The 17,517-nt window shown below is 45.3% G+C and overlaps 2 protein-coding genes across 3 annotated transcripts in view; both read left to right on the top strand.

The window, feature by feature from the left end:
- Positions 1-8,676, top strand: part of PPP1R16B (protein phosphatase 1 regulatory subunit 16B) — a 66,380-nt gene extending 57,704 nt beyond the window's left edge. For both annotated transcript variants that reach the window (XM_030010024.1, XM_030010025.2), the window contains exons 9-11: positions 755-884; positions 1,638-1,806; positions 2,423-8,676. In XM_030010024.1, the coding sequence (XP_029865884.1) occupies positions 755-884; positions 1,638-1,806; positions 2,423-2,944 (821 nt within the window). In that variant the 3' untranslated portion in view covers positions 2,945-8,676. The remainder of the gene's footprint in view (positions 1-754; positions 885-1,637; positions 1,807-2,422) is intronic.
- Positions 8,677-9,378: 702 nt separating this feature from the next.
- LOC115339296 (protein FAM83D-like) lies at positions 9,379-17,389 on the top strand. Its single transcript, XM_030009019.2, has 4 exons — positions 9,379-9,941; positions 12,857-13,024; positions 13,925-14,049; positions 14,410-17,389. Exons 1-4 carry the CDS (start codon positions 9,489-9,491, stop codon positions 15,362-15,364), a joined length of 1,701 nt encoding a protein of 566 aa, XP_029864879.1. The 5' UTR covers positions 9,379-9,488; the 3' UTR covers positions 15,365-17,389.
- The last annotated feature ends 128 nt before the right edge of the window (positions 17,390-17,517 follow it).

Genomic DNA, 17,517 nt, shown 5'->3' with positions numbered 1-17,517 from the left:
TCTCTCCGCTCTGACATTGTAGTCTTGGACCTGAGCAGCTGTTGAGTGCAGCCCTAAGACGTGGGTGTCTAACTTTGCTTTGATGCAATGAAGTGTGGTAAGCTACAAGGGGTTGGAGGGGAATGAGAAGGCATACACAAGTCTTGGAACAGATTGGAAGTAAAACTGCTAGCATCTGAACATGTGTATTATAACCTTGTGCCATATTTTCTTTTGGCAAAAGGTTTTCTGAGCCTTAATTGAAAAATATGTGCATTCTTATTTTGAAGGTTGAAAGTTCTTGTCTTCTGCCCTGGTCTGGTCTGGTTTTGTCTGCTCTTTTTTTCATTTTGGAGGCTTAAGTAAAAATGCTGTATTCAGGGGAGCTGCAGTCTGGTAATTACAGAAATTTCTTTTCCTCCCATCTTGAAGTGTTGATACAATGGTCAATATATCTCTCACCCTTTCATGGGTAAAGGCATGGCATGCTGCAGAGATGGGACAAAACCTAGTTGAATAGCTGGATCAATGCAAAGCTGAGCCCCCATCACAGTCAGCAGCTCTTGTTTTCTGCTCCTGTTTAGGTGTCCAAACCATTCTGTCTCCCCTAATTTGTTTAGAGATTAATGTGCCTAAGCATATTTTGCTTAAATTTCCCTTCTCTTCCTCCTAGCTTTTGTGGTTGTATATACTAGGAAGGCACAGTTAGTAACATGATATTAATGGTACCACATTTGAACTGTCTGATTAACGGCTTGGTTTGTGTGTGCCATAGATCTGTGTGAAGAGGAGGAATTCAAAGTATTGCTTCTGGAGTTGAAACACAAACACGATGTGATCATGAAGTCTCAGATGAGGCATAAATCCTCCCTAAGTCGAAGGACCTCCAGCACTGGCAGCCGGGGGTAAGTGCGTTGTTCCCTGCAGGTCACCCGGTGCCGAAGCTTGGCCACCCAGATGTGGTTGCAGAGCACTCTGCAGTCGGCATGAGGAGAGCAACCCGTCTGTCCTTTCTAAACAAACTCTGAAAGGCAGAAGCTGACTCTCGGTTGCTGAAAGCAGAGCTCCTTTGAAGAGTGGTTCTTTCACTAGAAAGAGGTGTTGTTTCTTGGGGGCAAAATGGCTTTGTGCTGTTGTGGTTTAAGAACTTCTCCGAGCATAGGACCAAGTGGTTAGAATTTACCCTGTTAAACCACTGATACTGGTGTCAGAAAATCAGTGCTTCCAGTGGATTAACTTGAGCTTCTCAATAATATGTCTCACGGCCAAGATACTGTGCTCAGACACAGTTTGCACAGGTCTTTATAAGATGTTTACTAGACACCAAAGCAGTCCTGCAGACCACAAAACGTCCTAAACAGCCTGTGGGCTGTTTCCCTCTATATTTACTCCACTGGTTGCAGAGTAGTTCCATTAGGTGAGCTGTATGAGATCTAACACAGATTTGCAGTACTACTTTTAGAGTCCTTAAAATTCCTCCCACCTTTAATAGCCACACTAGTGCCTTTGCTTTGCATGGGTGCCAGGAAGCAAAATTCGCGTTCTATTCCAGTGGGGAGAGGCTGTGAAGCATGAGGAGGAGGTGTGAACAGCTACAGGGTAAGAGGAAATGTTGTGTCCTGCTCACAGCTTTGATGCCCCTTCTCCCTGTCTAACAGGAAGGTGGTGAGGAGGGCCAGCCTTTCGGACCGAACAAACCTTTACAGGAAGGAGTGCGAGAAAGAGGCCATTGTCTGGCAGCAACTGGGGGCAGCAGAAGAAGGAAGAAACTCAGGTCTCATTGGAGAAATTGGGGAGACTCGGTCTGACCAGGAGAATACAGACCCCGTAAGGAATCTCTTCTCTATTATGGGAGTCACCAAGGAGGGCTGGTAGCGCAGGTTCAATAGCAATGGGTGCCCTGGGATGGAAGGCGGCTGAAAAATTTGTAAACCTCCTCCATCAGATGTAAGCAAAAGACCCAATTCTCATTTGGCAGAAACTGGGATATCCCACTCAAGTGGAAGGACTGTTTTGGATTTACAGCTGCATAAATAGTTTTGAGATAATGCCCTAGTGAACCAAGAAGTTCAGAAAAAAATAGCATGTACATTTCTCTTTACTGCTAGCAAACTGGTAATCACAAACGAATTGTAATCTTGCTTTGCAGTTACTTGTTTTTAATTCAGTTATTGTCACGTTATATTAATATGCTTATCTATCTTTTTTTTTTTTTTTTTTAACTCCTTCTGAGTTAACATTCCACGTCGCTGGTTGGCAACCAGCTCCTGGTTGGGGCTCACAGCTTTATAAGGTCCTGTTAGTGGGTGAATTCAATGTTTGTGCTGCAGTACCTGTCTGGTGGAAAGGCAGAGTGTGAGCAGGCTTAGGAAGTTGTCACAGGGATGAACCGTGCTATGAGGGATGGGGGAAGATGCTCTTCTTTCATGTCTTCTTGTTACAGAATTCAGTGCTGGAGAACTCTTCCCTCCTTCCGGAGTTAGCAAACAAAAGCACCCAGTGTGACTCTGAAATCCCCCTCCAGAATGGACTCATGGCATCTGCCAGCACTTACCAGTACACCTTTTCCAACGGGGACATTTGGAGTATGCACGCTGACCCTGACAGTAACCCAGGCCACATGCTGCCCTATGGCAACCCTGGGCTCCCTGACACACAGCAGTTCTGGGGTACCTACAAGGAGCACAACCATCAAACGCTCTCCGAACTTAAACGGCAGCGGGCTGCAGCCAAACTCCTCAATCACCCTTTCCTCAGCACCCACTTCGGCAGTGGCGTGGGAGGAGTTGCTGAGAATGGGGGTGAGGCCAAGTCGCATCTAATCGGATCCAGGACTTCTCCCTACAGCTCCAATGGGACCTCAGTGTATTACACAGTGTCCAGTGGTGATCCACCCCTCTTGAAATTCAAAGCTCCCATGGAGGAAATGGAAGAGAAGGTGCATGGGTGCTGCAGAATTTCCTAGTCTCATCTGTTTCTCACCCCAGAGGAAAAAAGTCGTGGGTGGGCTGGTTGGATCTATTGCAGCGGCCAGGTTGTTTGCATTCCAAAGGGAGAGTTTGGTTATGGACATCCTTACTGCGGTGGCCTCGTTCATCTTGAATCGTACTTTACCCTGCCAATTGCTTCCTTTGCAGTTGAATGAGTAATACAGGTGGAGCAAGGCTCTTAGGAGAGGAAGGGGTGCGCATCAATATGATGTAAAAAGAGTCACCCTAGTCTTGCTCCCTGGGGAAGAAGGAATGGTGCACTGCCTCCCTGTCCTTGGGAAGTCATGAGATGCCTTGGAACAAAGAAAGGATCTGAATTAAAATCTTTGCATCTGAGCCTCTTGCTGTAAGTCACCAAGCTTCTGGAAGGTGACAGTTCAGACCTGAATTTTCACTCTTGAGTGATGCATATATCCTGGAGGGGAGATCAACCCCCACACAGGGTTTGCAAGAGTGGACAGAGCTGTTTTCCGTACAGCTGGATCCAGCATTTACAGGGCCTGAGCAACAAGCAAGCATAGATGCTGCACTTGCTTTAGGAAGTTTGCAAGGTGTTATCTCCTTGCAGTGACAGCTCACTATCAAAAACTGTCCACTGGTTGGGTCCTATTCTGCTCATGTAAACTCATCACTGCAGACTGCCATTAGGTTTGAAGCAGAACTTTTCCTGGAACAGGCTTCACTCAATAGGCTTTAAAACTGATGTTGCAATAAGGGGCCCTGGCAATAGGATTTTACTGCAATAAAATACTGACAAAGGTCTATATTGGGATAAGTAATTTAAAAAACTTATTTGTACTATTTAGACTCTTAATTTGTTAAAACTGAAAAGACTTTTGCTGATCTCACTTTCCTATTGATTCTGTTTGTTTACTCTGTACGCTCAACACAGATACTATGGGCAGTATGCTTTGCATTCTGATTTTTTCTGGATTTCCAGAACCGCAGGGCTCGGGAGGGCTGAGGAGGAAAGGCTTGCTAACACTAATCTAGAAATGCCATGAAAGTGTTTCTAATCTCCCTAGATGTTACGACACTTGTGTTAACCTGAAGTTTTTGGCTGATAAATAACTGTTAAATTTTTGCTTTTGTAGTTGAACATTGCAGCAGGGCAGGAGATTTTCTTTGTCTGTTTTCCAGCTCCCATGCTGAAATCATCAGCAGTGGTTAGTAGCTGTCAGAAGACAACTTAAATGCCTATATGTACAAGGGGGTCACCTAGTGCCATGCAGTACTTAGCAAAGCCTCTCTGCTGTAGGGTGGCTGGCACACCAACACCAGTCTTTTAGTGTAGTTCATGTTAGCTCTGACAGACTACCTGAGAAACACTAGCACAGTATAACCTGGGGGTTTGGCACTGGCTTTTTAGCAAGTTAAGGCTTTGCATACCTGGGGGAGGTGAAAGGTGCGTGCCCCGTGGGGGAGAGCTCTGAGGAACTGGCCACAGTTGAGTTAACAAGTTTTATCTACAGAAGTAACTGTAAATCTTCAACCCTTTTTCTGCACAGAGGGGCTATTGCAAACGTAACTATTTGCCTGCATGAATATGTGTCTTCTCGGGCAGTTTAAATTCCAAACTCTGAAAACATAAGCCTGTTTGGGTCTCCGTAAGTCATCATTGGATTAAATCCAGCTCACGTCGTTGTGCTTCAGCCAAGCAACAGTAAATGCAGCTTCCATCCCTCTTCCTTTTAGCTGGCGGTTGTTAGACATCAATGTTACACTCACACGTACGCTCCCCCTGTGGGAATCCTGACAGCCTTTCCTTTTTTCTAGGCTATAAAAAGTTGACTGAGGCTGAAACTCACTGTTAAGTGCTACCCTCTGCTCCCCATCAAATCTAGCTCATCGCTGGGGCTGGATGTATTATGATACAGGGCTCTGGGCTCCTCATTCTCAGCTCCTCGAGGCAGCAGAGGTGGCTGTGTGTCACCACCACAACCATGCTGTGCAGGAAACACTTTTGGACCTGTGAGGTTATTACCAGGCTGACAGTTTACTCTTTTGAACTCTGAAGAAACAATTCTCTTCCCTCACCAGTTTTAGGAACAAATTAGAAAATGGTAGCAGTTGATCTGATTTTTTTCAAAACCTCAGTTCAGTTAAAGGCAGGGGATTTCTTTGTATGTTTTGAAACATTCAGAGAAGTTGAGCTTCCTCCATTATTGAAATTCATATGCTAAATATAAGACTAGAAAATACTTCTTGTGCTTGACTTAAGCTCAAGGGATTTTAAAAGTCATTCTGTAGTAGAAAGAAGATGATTTGGTAACCGGACAGACTTCACGGCATCTGTGTGTGGTTAACAGTGGGTCTTCTGATTACCTCGAGAAAATTCTTCTGGGATAACACCAAGTGTAGCCTGGGTATTACTGAGCGGGGGGAGATGACCTTTCAGATGCCTCTCTTCTCCCATGGTGGTGAGGGTTGTCTCTCCACATCCATCCTAACAAAAGTTCTGGACTCAGTGTAACAAATTTTGGTGCCGCTATCCACTAGGTTGTAAGTGGTACAAAATTCGGGCCCAGCTGATGCCTTCCCTCCCATGGAAGGAGTTGGGCCCTTTTCCTTCTCAGAGCAATTTTGTGTTATCAAGTGTATTGAATCCTACCTAACACCAAGCAAATGAAAAGGAGACCGTTGAATGCAATAGTGTTAAGTAGTTGAGGGTTGCTTTCACTGAGAGTTGTTAATACATTAAAACCGTAGGAAGCCAGTCCATTTTGGACAAACAGCTTTTAGTCCATTGGTATTTCACTCTGTTTATATGTGAAACTCCAGGAACTCATCACTCTAGCTGTGATGTTGAGCAAACCAATAATTGATTTGCTATCAGGCAAAAAATATTACAGATTTTAGATTACAAAACATCCCCCTAATTGGACTTTGTATTGTAATTGTAAAATTGGCTGTAATACAGCTCTTCTGGCTTTATCACTGTAAGCTAAGATGCTCACTGTGGCATCTGATCAAATGTAATCAATTCTTATTCAGACAAGAGAGTCAGTAATCAATAAATCTTCCAGGCCGTGTTTCACATCCATGCCAAGTTATTTATCTACCACTGGCTTTGGGATGAAGTAGCATCACAGTGGGACTTGCGAAGGCTATTGAAGAGTGACCTAGAATTGATTCATGCTCATGCGTTGGTGACATTTGGGATATAATGGTCAGTGCCTGTGGCGCACTGGTGAATATACTCAGGGAAGGAGCTGGCAGTTCATGCTGCATGCAGAGCTGTTGGTTTTAGGTCTGGGATGAGCAATTCTGTAAAGTGGATATTTAACCTGCTTCTGGTAAACTGTTTTGTAGAGACAAACAGGCTTTTGGGGGAATAACAAACACATAGATACTCTTACATGTGCATTGTAGGAGCCTACCTCTAGGAATAGGGCTTTTTATTATAAAATTTAGCAGTGTTACAACAATAGTGGTTTTCTATATCTATGTGTTTTAAAGGCCATCCCAGTGGAAAGCTCTGAGGTACATAGCAGAAGGCACTTGGCTATTTCATTGGATCTTAAAATTGCAAAAAAGCTGTAGAAACTAGAAATCATGTTGTGACTGGCATATCTAGCACTTGGCTTACTAGAGGAAGATTTGGGGGTTTTTATGCTATACTCTTGTGTTTTTAGGCTCAATAAACATCTTAACTACAGATTCAAGGTCAGATTAGAGTCCCACTTCTGTTAGCAGTAAGCCAAAGGTGGTAGTTATTCATACAGACTACGCAAAGATTTGAGAATGTGGATGTATTGATGGGTCTATTGTAGGCAGAACTGCACATGAGAATAACCATTCTGCTTGCAAAATCTTCCTATATGCTGAAGTTGTACTGTTTCTAGCAAACTAAGTGGTGATGAGAGCGGCTTTACTTTCCATGTAGACTTTTTTTTAGATGGAAAAAAAGGTGTCTCTCAAAATAGTGTCTCTGCTTTACTGAGCTCAACCAAGAAAGTCCCAGCACTGAAATGTTAGATAAGGGCTTAAGTACCATTGCTGGGATCTGTTTGATGTCAGACCTGGATCTGTATTTCACATACCAAGTGATGTGATTTTAGCCCACTTAGTCTCACTTCTGTGGTTCTCCAGAATCTTAAAACCCTCCCAATTTGGGAAGAACTGACTCTAGCTGATGTGATTCTGTACCACCTTGCAGGTGTGGTTCAAGAACCATGAGGATGAGGAACTCCTGGCAGGGAAGAAGAGCATGGCAGGGCAATAGCAATAATGAATCAGTGCAATACTCAGTGGAGGCAGGGAATTCTCTAGTTTATTGAGCAGGGTCTTATTTTGTGGGGTTGAAAGCACTTACAAGCTACCAAATGGCATTACAACTTCTGTTTAGTGTCCTTTTGCTTTAATCTTGGAGCTCTGTTTACCCAAATCTTCTCTGCTGAAACTGAATCAGCAATACCATGAAATAGGAGCATCTTAACCGAGAAAGCAATAGCACTGGTCTCCAGTGAGCCATAGATGAACTGTTGTCCATCTCCTGGAAGGTGTTCTCCCTACATCTGGATATTTCTGTGCCTTATCATACTTGCTAAAGGTAACTTGGTAACTAGTCTCTGGAAGGTTTGTGGTGACTATATAGTGCTGTTCTTTAACTTGGAGACTATTTTGCAAGGGGATAACAGTTCAGAGCATACCAGATTTTGAAGTTTTTATTTGCTCTTTCAGTTTCTCTCACTATCACCAGTTCTTTCTTCCTAAATACACAGAAAGGAAATGCACAGGGTCTTCATTCTAATTTAACAAATCGTGTTGATCTCCTTTGTTATAGCAGTTCTCTACAGGCAGAATCCAGAACACGCTTGTAGCAGCAAAGTCTAGCCTCTTACTACAGAACACAGCTAATATTTACATTTTTTTGTTTTGTTTTGCCTGTGGCTGTACAACAGAATTTCTTGTCCCTCGTTGTTCTTCAGCTTTATTCTGCTGTTTTTGTGTTGGCCAAACTGGTAATGGACTTCTCAGTTCCCCCCCCCAATTTGAGTACTGCTGGGTTCTTCTGCCATGGCACAATTACGACCTAGAATATTTTGCTATATTTCAACTGCAGAAGCTGTAGTAGAGGAGACTCTGCTCAAGACACCCGTTCCCAAACCTACACCTACAATGCAATTACCTCCACCCGCAGCTGGAGGGGAGATACGGGTTTTTAAACAGTGCAGATGCAGCCTTAGTATTGCCACCTCTACGTCTTCAGCCTATAGATTGCAGTGTGAGAATGGACTACAGGAGTGTCGGTAACCGTGGTACAGCTCGGTGTGACTGCTGCATGTACAGGATATTAACAAATGATGGCAAGCCTTCTGCAATAACTTGTAATTCCATCGATCAGTAGTAAATGATGTACAAATAAAACTTGATGAAATGTATTTTATGTGAAAAAAATAATCTAAGAACTGTATATTGTATTAGCAGCTTTGTGTATAAAATGGCATTTTGGCAATCAGAGTCTAATATATTTAAAACTTTTTTTAAAAAAAGGATATTTGATATTGTATGGAATTGACTTTATTGCTACTGTAAGTATGAAAAGATGGTTTCTTAACATGTTGAAGCAATGCATAAAATCTTAAATTGTATGTAAAACTCATGCCAAAAGGGTATGTCTGACAGTATTAGCACCTGACTCAGTGTCTTTAATAGAGATTGAATTTTTTAATTTAAAAATTACATTAAATTTCTTTTAATAATACAAAAATGCCACTGAGTTTTATTTAATTGGTTTACGTTTTGGGGCTCCGCCTGGATGCCTCTGCCTTTCTCTCAACTGTAAGTACAGCCAGGAATTGTCTAGAAGAGTAAATCCAGGCAGCGGGTAGGTGTAACTTTTTGTTTTTTCAGCAGGTAGCAGTAATTCGCGATGGGGACGAGCAGGAAGGCCGACACTGTAACTGCCTTTCCTGGATTCCGTCATGTCCGAGGCCCGAGGCCCGGCATTTGTTAAGGCGCTTCATTAAGAGGGTCCTTCTCGGGCGGGGGAGGTTGATTCGGGCGAAGCCGAAAGCACCCGCAGCCTCCCAGCCCTGCCTGACGGGACCAGCAGGACAGGGCGGGTGAGACGAACAGGGCCGTGTTGCAGCGAGGGCCAAGGTCTCCGGCGCGGCTGGCCGTGGGGCAGGTCCCTGTCAGGCCTTGAAGCCGCAAGGAAGGGGTTCGTGCGTGAAGGCCAGGCTGCGAGAAACGGCCGCCTCAGCCAAGGGGACCTCCGCGGCCTGAGGAGGGGAGGGCCGGGGCGCGCGGCCTCCGGGCCCGGGCACTAACGCGGCCGGGCGGCCCCCTGGCCCCACGACTGCGGAGAACGGCTGGGCCAGCCCCGCTCCTTGCCCTCGGCCGGGCCGGGCGGAGCGGCGGGGCCGGGCCGCGCCGGGCCGCGCCGCCTTCGCCGCAGCCAACCGGGGCGCGGGGCGGAGCGCGGCTCCCCCACTGGCGGCGGCGGCGCGGCCCTGTTTGGATTCAAAGCCGCTATAAAGGCGCTGCGGAGCGCCGGCCGGGCCGCGCCGCGCCATGGCCAACCCGTCGCAGTGCCTGGAGGAGGGCGCCGGGCGCTGGCCGCCGCGGCCGCCCGGGCCGTACAGCGAGGCGCAGCGGCTGGCGCTGGAGGAGCTGGTGGCGGGCGGCCCCGAGGCGCTGCGGGCCTTCCTGCGGCGGGAGCAGCTGCCGCCCTTCCTCTCGGAGCCCGAGGTGCAGGCCATCGCGCGGGGCGCCCTGCCGCCCGCCGCGGCCCCGGAGCCGGCGGGCGAGCCCTCGCCCGGCGCCTCCCTCGACGCCTCCTCGCTCACCTACTTCCCCGAGCGCTCGGACCTGGAGCCGCCGGCGCTGGAGCTGGGCTGGCCGGGCTTCGCCAGCGGCGCCTTCCGCGGGCTCACGCGGGTGGAGGCTCACTTCCAGCCCGGCTGCGGGGAGAGCATCTACGGCTGCAAGGAGGCGGTGCGGCGGCAGATCCGCTCCGCCCGGCAGGTGAGTGCGCGCCGCCGCCGGGCAGCGCCCGGGGTGGGGTGCCGGGGGTGTGGGCTCTGCCGGCAGCGCCCCCCGAAAGCCCCCTGCCCCGGGGCCCTTCTCCAGCGGCTCTGCGAACCGGGACAAAAATCAGCAACGGTGTCGGTGAGCATCTCCTTCGTGTGACGCTAAGCAAGGGCGAGCGGCTTTAAAAGCCCCGTCGAGCAAATAAAGCCTCGTTAGGAGGGCAAGCTCGTAAATGCACAACGAGCGGTACTCATCCTGACAGCGGGCACCTATGCGCTACACCCGTGAAATCTCACTTTCCCGGTTACGTTGCTCCAGCGGTGGGGGGCCAAGAGCTCCCTGTCCCCCAGCACTGCGTGCAGAACTGCTGCTGCTGCTCATGGCCAAACCACCCGCTGGTTTCGAGCTGATCTCGCTCTCGCTCAAAGCAGAAGGCTTCCTATTCCAGGTTCCTTACTGATGTGCTCTGCAAGCCAGATTCGCTTGCAGAAACCTCCTACTGTCCCTGAAAGGATATGACACAAAAAAGGCCTCTTTATTATAAAAGGCGGTTGTCTACAGAGATAACCCTATGATTACATCTCCCTTCTTTGTCTTGTTAATTGCCCTTAAGTAATGTGCAGACCTACTCTTAGCAGGACTTCCCTCCTACAGGAGTGGATGGTTTTGATCTGATGCAGAGTATGGCTTAAAAATCATGCAGTGTAGTAACTTCTAACTGTTCTCTGTAACTTGTTATGTTACCTGAGTTTATAGCCTCCAACTGTAATCCCCACGAGGGAACCACCCTTCTCGTTAGCAGCCATTCAATTGGCTTAGCTGAAATTTAAATGTATAGCTTCCTCTTCAGGTGGCCGGGTGAAGCAACCCCTGGTTCTGTGTGTAAGGTGCTGGCTGAATCAGCAGCTGAGCTTAGTCCCTGCCTCCTTCTGAGTGCAGAAGCTTAGGGCGAGTTTGAGGATGACATGAATGATGGGCTTCTGGCCAGAAACTGTGACAGAGGAAGCTCTGTTCTCAAAGCATCCTTATCAGGTAGATGAGACCAGCCTGGTGACTCAAGTAAACTCCGTGAAAACATCTGTTTCTCCAAAAAGCTCTACTTGTTTGTCACGTTCTTGCTTGTAGCATCCTGCCAACCACCTTCCCTCGCACCGAGCCAAGAGCCAGGCAAGCTGTTCCTGCTGCTGCCATGTACATGCCTGATCCAGGGAGCACTTTTGTGGACATGCAATGGAGAGAAATTTTGACCCCCTATAACTCACTGAATATCAGATGCTGTGCAATATTGCTCAATCATGTCTGAGTTCTTTGGGTTAATGTGAGGAATGGGAAAACTTCAGATGTATAGTTTCTTCTCAGTTCGCTCAACTGTGGTTAGCTTAAGTGACTAAAGGGGATGCTTGCTATTTTGCCTCTGCCATCCTGAATGGATGAGTGTAGAGAAAAGGGTTTTCTCTCTCTCCTCTAAACAAACATAACTGTACTTTTGCTTATTTTCAGTTTAAGTGTATTCCTTTTTCAGCTGCTAACTCTGGGATTAGAACTCAAATGTCCTGTTAATTGAGTAGTCATTTGGAGGCATCAGTGTTTCCAAGGGGTTTAGTGTGAATTGTTTTGTTTTCAGGGGTTATTTTCTTACTCATCTGGTCTTGTCAAAAGCATCTTATTTTTCTTTATCTTCCTTTGGCACTTAGACAAGTGATTGGGTGAAGAAAAGCACAGGAGACATGTAAGAAGCTCAAGCATAAGCTAACTTTATGTAGATACCAACATGCCTGTGTATGTTATACGCAAGAACTCATCTATGTGGAGCCAATCCCTTGGGGAGCAGGGCACAGGTGGGAATACAAAGCTTAGCCTGTTCTTGTGGGAAATGTTTCCTCTGAGTATGGGCAATGCCACACACAGAGCAACTGTGTTGCATGCATACACGCCTTGGGTGTGTTGCAGCAGTGTGTGGAAGCCTTGCCTACCTGATAAGGGCAGGTGCCAGGTACCCACAGCAGTTGTGTAACTGTTGTCCTTGATGCTGGTATAATAGAAAGAGAATAGAAAAGTAAGTCAGGAAGCCAAATCCTTTATGCCTTTGTGTCCCCCACACAGATGTGTATTCCTGGTTTTGAAGGGTGAGAATTCTAGCACTGAAGTGGTAAGCGATGCAGCTCTGAATTAGCTGGATTGTTCATAAATGTAGAACTGTTGTCTTGTCTTTGGCCCGTTGAGAGAAAATCTTCCCGTTTTAGGACTTGCCTTCTGTAAGGAACTGTTGATTTGAGTGAGTGGAAGGGTTTCTTGTGAAGGTGTGGGATGGAAACTCACAATAACTGAGAACTCTAGTAAGAGTCTGGAAGTAGTGTATTCAGTTTATATGTTGTCACAGAACTAGTTTATCTCTTGGTAACTTATACAGGGATAGCACTGCCTTCCTACCACACAAACAGAAATCAGTTGGGGTCTGTGAAATCGTCAGCTGTGACAGTGAGGAGGCCATTTGAGCTAATTCTCCTGCAGGCAGTGGCTATCTGTAGCACGTGCGGCATGCTGGGAGGACAGGAGTGGAGATGGCTTGTCTGGATTCCCGATTCTGCTGCGATAGCTTCCCCAGTTACCAAAAGGCCATATTACAGGAGGTTATGTAGGAAAGCAGGCTGTGAAAGTGTACAAAAGCAGCAGCAGATGTGATCAAAAACCTCTTCAGGCTTAGGCTTTGCACTCCAGGGCACAATGAATTTATGGAAACATTGTAGGAATACAGAAATCTTTTATAACTTGCTAGGGCCTGCACAGCAGGACAAAAAAACGTGCATCTGGCCTTGATGACAGCAGCAGGAGAAAATGGCTGGGGAAGGCAGTGATCTGGCCTTGAGTAAAATAAAGCCCTTGAACAAGTGTTGTCACTTCTCTTGCAGGTGATTGCCCTTGTGATGGATTCCTTCACAGATATTGATATCTTCAGTGACCTTCAGGATGCCTATAACAACCGCAAAGTCCCTGTCTATATTCTTCTTGACCAGGACTTTCTACCCCATTTCTTGGAAATGTGCAAGAATTTGGGAGTTTGTCCTGAGCAGGAAAGTGTAAGTACTAAACGTGGGTGAGGTCTGGTTTTGGGTTTTTTTTTTGTGGTACAGTTTATGGTTATGGATATCAAAGATACCCTTCTATAAAATACCAGACTCCCTTGAAACACTAAAGCATCTTGTCTGTTAACTGATATAAAAAGGGATTTTCTGAAATGTTTCTCAGTTCATGAAGACCAAGGCTCCATATCACATGGTTTCAGTACAGTCTCTAATCCAACATGTGAAAACGCTCACAAACTCAGTGAAAACCATGCAGAAAAGGCACATCTACTACCCTATACTATTCATATGTAGGAGCTACGGCCATGCTATGCAACAGCCTGGTATGCTGGGTGGAGCATGCACTATGATCCCTGTCCTGAGGAAGCAAGAATTTGCAAGCATTTAATTTTGCAAGATCTAAGTAGCTTTATTTTTTGGCTCAAGGAACTGCTTGCTAAGGAAAACAGAAACATGGGAAGCTCAGGGGTGGTATAGCTCTGGTAACACCTCATTTCTTTCCTAATACATAGTTGCTTTCTTTTAAAAGGGTTTGGATGATGTGACTTAGGTGATTTACTTAATTCCTCTGAATATAAGCTGATATGACTGTGTTATGGCTCGGCTTGGACAGGCTTATGTTCACCCCAGTGAGAGTTTCTCTGGATGGGGAAATAATTCTAGCTTTGTGGGCAGTAATTAATTAGAACTGGCTGTTCTCTCCACAGACTCTCCTAATCTAACAGAAATTTAGCACTGTGTAACTATAATAACATTCACACGCAGACAATGTAAGGAAGTTCATTTAATTCCTGTCTTCCATAGTGTGCGTAGCTGCTTTTAGGTAGAATTGCTAATAAAAATGTTTTGGAAGTTAACTTAAATCTGATGTTACTTTTTCCTTCTCTGAAACAGCTGATGAGAGTTCGAACTCTCACAGGGAACACGTACTACATGAGGTCAGGTGCCAAAATTGTTGGAAAAGTCCATGAGAAGTTCATGTTAATTGATGGCATTAGAGTGACAACAGGCTCCTACAGGCAAGTATTGGGGTCTGCTGGTGCCCGATGAAGCTATAGAAAGGGGGAGTTTCTGCAAGAAGGATGTATTAACTTTGCTGTTGCCTGGTATTAATGAATGCCAATGGCAAGTGGACTAGCTGAGCCCAAGTGGAACTAACACAAAACTGGAAACAGCTTTGGAAAACTGGTTTACACAATTTGTTGCTAGCAAAGCACTTGGCTACAGCTGAACAGAGCTCTCTCTGGAAAAGTGTGAATAGTCTGTCGACTTTATACCTTCTTTATGCACAGCACTTCTAAGCTGAGTCTTGCTATCTGTAACTGTATGTGTTGAAATGCTCTGGAGATTAACTGTGAATCTTGGTTTGTTTTCAATAGTTTCACATGGTCTGATGGGAAGCTGAACAGCAGCAACTTGCTGCTATTGTCAGGTCAAGTGGTTGAACACTTTGACCTCCAGTTCAGGATTCTTTATGCCCAGTCAATGCCCATCAGCCCTAAGAGGCCATCCAGCTGCAGGAACAGTGGGATATTTGATCACCTGGCAAACAGAATAGAGTCTCCTAAAGAAGATACCGTGGAAGGCAACTTGAGAGCAGAATTCGCCAGATTGTCTAGTACTCCAAAGAAACTGTTAAAAGAACTAGAACTGGCTGAAGATACTCCTGGAGGAAAACCTTTTAACTTGGGGCATTCTTGCCTCTGCGAAGAAGAGTGGTTCAGTGATCAAGAGGCCATAGTGGAACAGAAAAGTGCATCGACTCAAACTGGCCCATGGGAAGAGAAGCCTGTAGTGACTGTGTGTAATGCTGCCACGCAGACCAATGCTGTAATGGCAGAATCTGGCACTCAGACTTCTGTCGCTGCTAGAATGACAGGCACTCAGACTTCAGTTTTGCTGAAGACTGCAGTGACACAGACAAAGGAAGAGGAGTACACGGAAACACCCCTGCTTCACAGAAAGTTGTCAAAAGAAGGATCATGTCTCTCTGGAAAGGCTGTAACAAGTTCTAGTCTGCGATCACTGTCTTCGTCATCATCCCAGTGCTCTCTTGCAAGCTCTACCGGCTCACTATCTTCTCTCCGGTCCTTTGAATATTCTACCAGTCACAGGGCAGAGTATTTCCAAAAACTACATAAAGAGAGGCAATTCCACTACTCCACTATCAGGTCGAAGCTTAGCCACATGGTGGATATCCTATCCCGGAGGGGACGTGTGCCTGAAAACTACATGACCCAATACACTGGAAGATGCAATCTAAAACAGAGGCGTGACATCAGTGCCAGCCTGCGCAGCCTCCGGGATGTTTCACTCTTTTCGCTGAATAAATAATTACTGCATTGAATGCAGAACACAAAAGCTCCAGTCTCAAATTGCAGTCACTTTGTACCTGCTGATTCTTCCACTTCCTTCCAGCGCTTTTTTAATACATGTGTTCATCACTCTCCACACTGTTTTATACTATGCAATTTAAGCAATAAAAAAAGAAGAGGTATTTATTTATACAGTAACTACTTACACGTTCCTCTTATATGCATTAGTGGTGAAGGTTAATTTTCATTCTGGATGTTTAACCTGAAAAGTAAACTTATTATTGCTTTCTAGGATTGCTAAAGCTCTGGCTTTAGTTTATGTAAACTTGGAAAAATCTGAGTCAGAGTGCCTTTGGAGATTTAGCTTATGTCAAGGTATACTCAGGTTTTTTTTTTCAATATTGGCTTTTATTTCTAGTTTATATTTGGCATGAGGAGAAACAACTTATATAGAGCCAACTAGCTCTGCAGTTTGATCATCCTCTCACACCTTTGTGTAGAGACATATATATATATATTTATATATAAAAATATATACATATCCTCAGAAGAGCATCTTCTTAAAACCAAGACCAGGAAGTAGCAGCGTAACACTCCAAATAACTATACCCATTTTAGGTACAGCCCTGATGTAAATGTGTCTAGTATGTGGAACTAAATGCTAGACATATTGGACCTGTAAGAGTATTTATAGGAACGTATTGCTGCAGTGTTGGGTTTTTTTGTGCTTGTGAGTGGGAGATGAGGTGATACCTGGAGTTCAGTGTCTTGCTGCAGCATACCTGGTGTACTTCTCTTTTGGGATGACTTCAAAGAACTTTTGTCTCTTGTGCAACTTGTTAAACAGAATTAAGACCTTTAGTGTTATTGCTGTAAAATAAGCTTCCAATTCTGGCTTGGGCTAGGAACGTCTGAACCATCTTGCTTCTGCTAAAAGACCTGTAAACGGGTTCCTTCTTTGGAGTGAACTTGGAGGCAAAACAATCACTGAGGGCATGTGACAAAGCCCCTGTTCAAAAGTAAACTGACAAATGCACTACAAAATGTTATGGGTTATGTTTGCTAATATTATTATATGAGTGGAAAAAAAAATCATTTTTCTCTTTAGACTGTCCTATCTGAATTATTCTCTTCGCTGCTCTGTTTATCCTTTACCCACTACTAACTTGGTTTGAGGAGCTGAAGTGCCACTCTAGTTTTTGGAAATACTCTACTTTCAATATTAAGTGGATCTTAGGTTAAGTTGCTTTGCAGAGACATTACCTGAATATTTGTTAGCCATATTCTGTCAATGTACTTGCTGTCTGTGCTTGCTGGATTGCTTATCTGAGAAGTGTATGGATTCCCTCTCTGAGCTCTGACCTGTAGTGTTGGTCTTCAGGCCTGCACCCTGGTACTTTTAGTGACCAACCAGACTCTGAATTCTGCCAAGTCAAATCAGAGTCTAGGTTATGTATTTTTGTCTTATTTACAGGCACGTGTGTCCAGTAGATGGCACATTTCAGCTGTTGTCTTGAATATTCCTGTAAACAGCAACGAGTGAGTGAATAAACAGAAAAATATCCAAAACTCAAAAAGGCTGCAACTTAAATGTAGAGAGCAATGCTATTCTACTAACTTTAGCATTTCTACCTCTGAAATCTATATGGACAAAGAGGCTTAGCTAGTTTTATTGCTTGGATTTCAAAGCAGCCACTCCTTCCCTAAAGCTGTAAGGCAGATGTACAAAGAGGTGCAGGTGAGGAGGGAAAAAAAAAAGCTGTCTGCACTTGTTTAAAGAAGATAAGATACTTTCTTGCCTGGTCCCTGGAGCTGGAACACTGGGAACGAAGCAAGTTGCAGAGAGGGAGCCAAGATATACCTTCAAAGCCAATCTCGAGTTGTATTTTCAAGAGCTCGTGTTCAGCAGCGCTTGAATGTATGTACAATCAGCGTGTTTGTTCTCTGTGCTTTTTAACTTTGTTGTGCTGTGCAGCTGTTATGGTACTCTCACAGGAACAAGGAACAGTTTACAAATAAACTCCTTTTGCCACGGGGGTTTTCACCTGATCGTTGCTGAGCTTTGTTTTCTATTTGTTTGGCATTTTGAATCTGGGTGACTAATGCAGCGCTTCCCCTGCTGTTGGTGCTTTCCTGCTACTCTGGGTAAGCAGAGCAGCCGGTAATGAAGCC

Source organism: Aquila chrysaetos, chromosome 3, assembly GCF_900496995.4.
Source record: "Aquila chrysaetos chrysaetos chromosome 3, bAquChr1.4, whole genome shotgun sequence".
In the NCBI taxonomy this organism is placed as follows: domain Eukaryota; kingdom Metazoa; phylum Chordata; class Aves; order Accipitriformes; family Accipitridae; genus Aquila; species Aquila chrysaetos.
This window is presented reverse-complemented; position numbering and strand designations above follow the sequence as displayed.

What these genes read in the sequence shown, in the direction of transcription:
- LOC115339296 (XM_030009019.2), top strand. Translation starts at nt 9,489, where the DNA reads ATGGCCAACCCGTCGCAGTGCCTGGAGGAGGGCGCCGGGCGCTGGCCG. An exon ending in AGATCCGCTCCGCCCGGCAG is followed by an intron (nt 9,942 to 12,856) that starts GTGAGTGCGCGC and finishes CTTCTCTTGCAG; the next exon opens with GTGATTGCCCTTGTGATGGA. An exon ending in TTTGTCCTGAGCAGGAAAGT is followed by an intron (nt 13,025 to 13,924) that starts GTAAGTACTAAA and finishes TCTCTGAAACAG; the next exon opens with CTGATGAGAGTTCGAACTCT.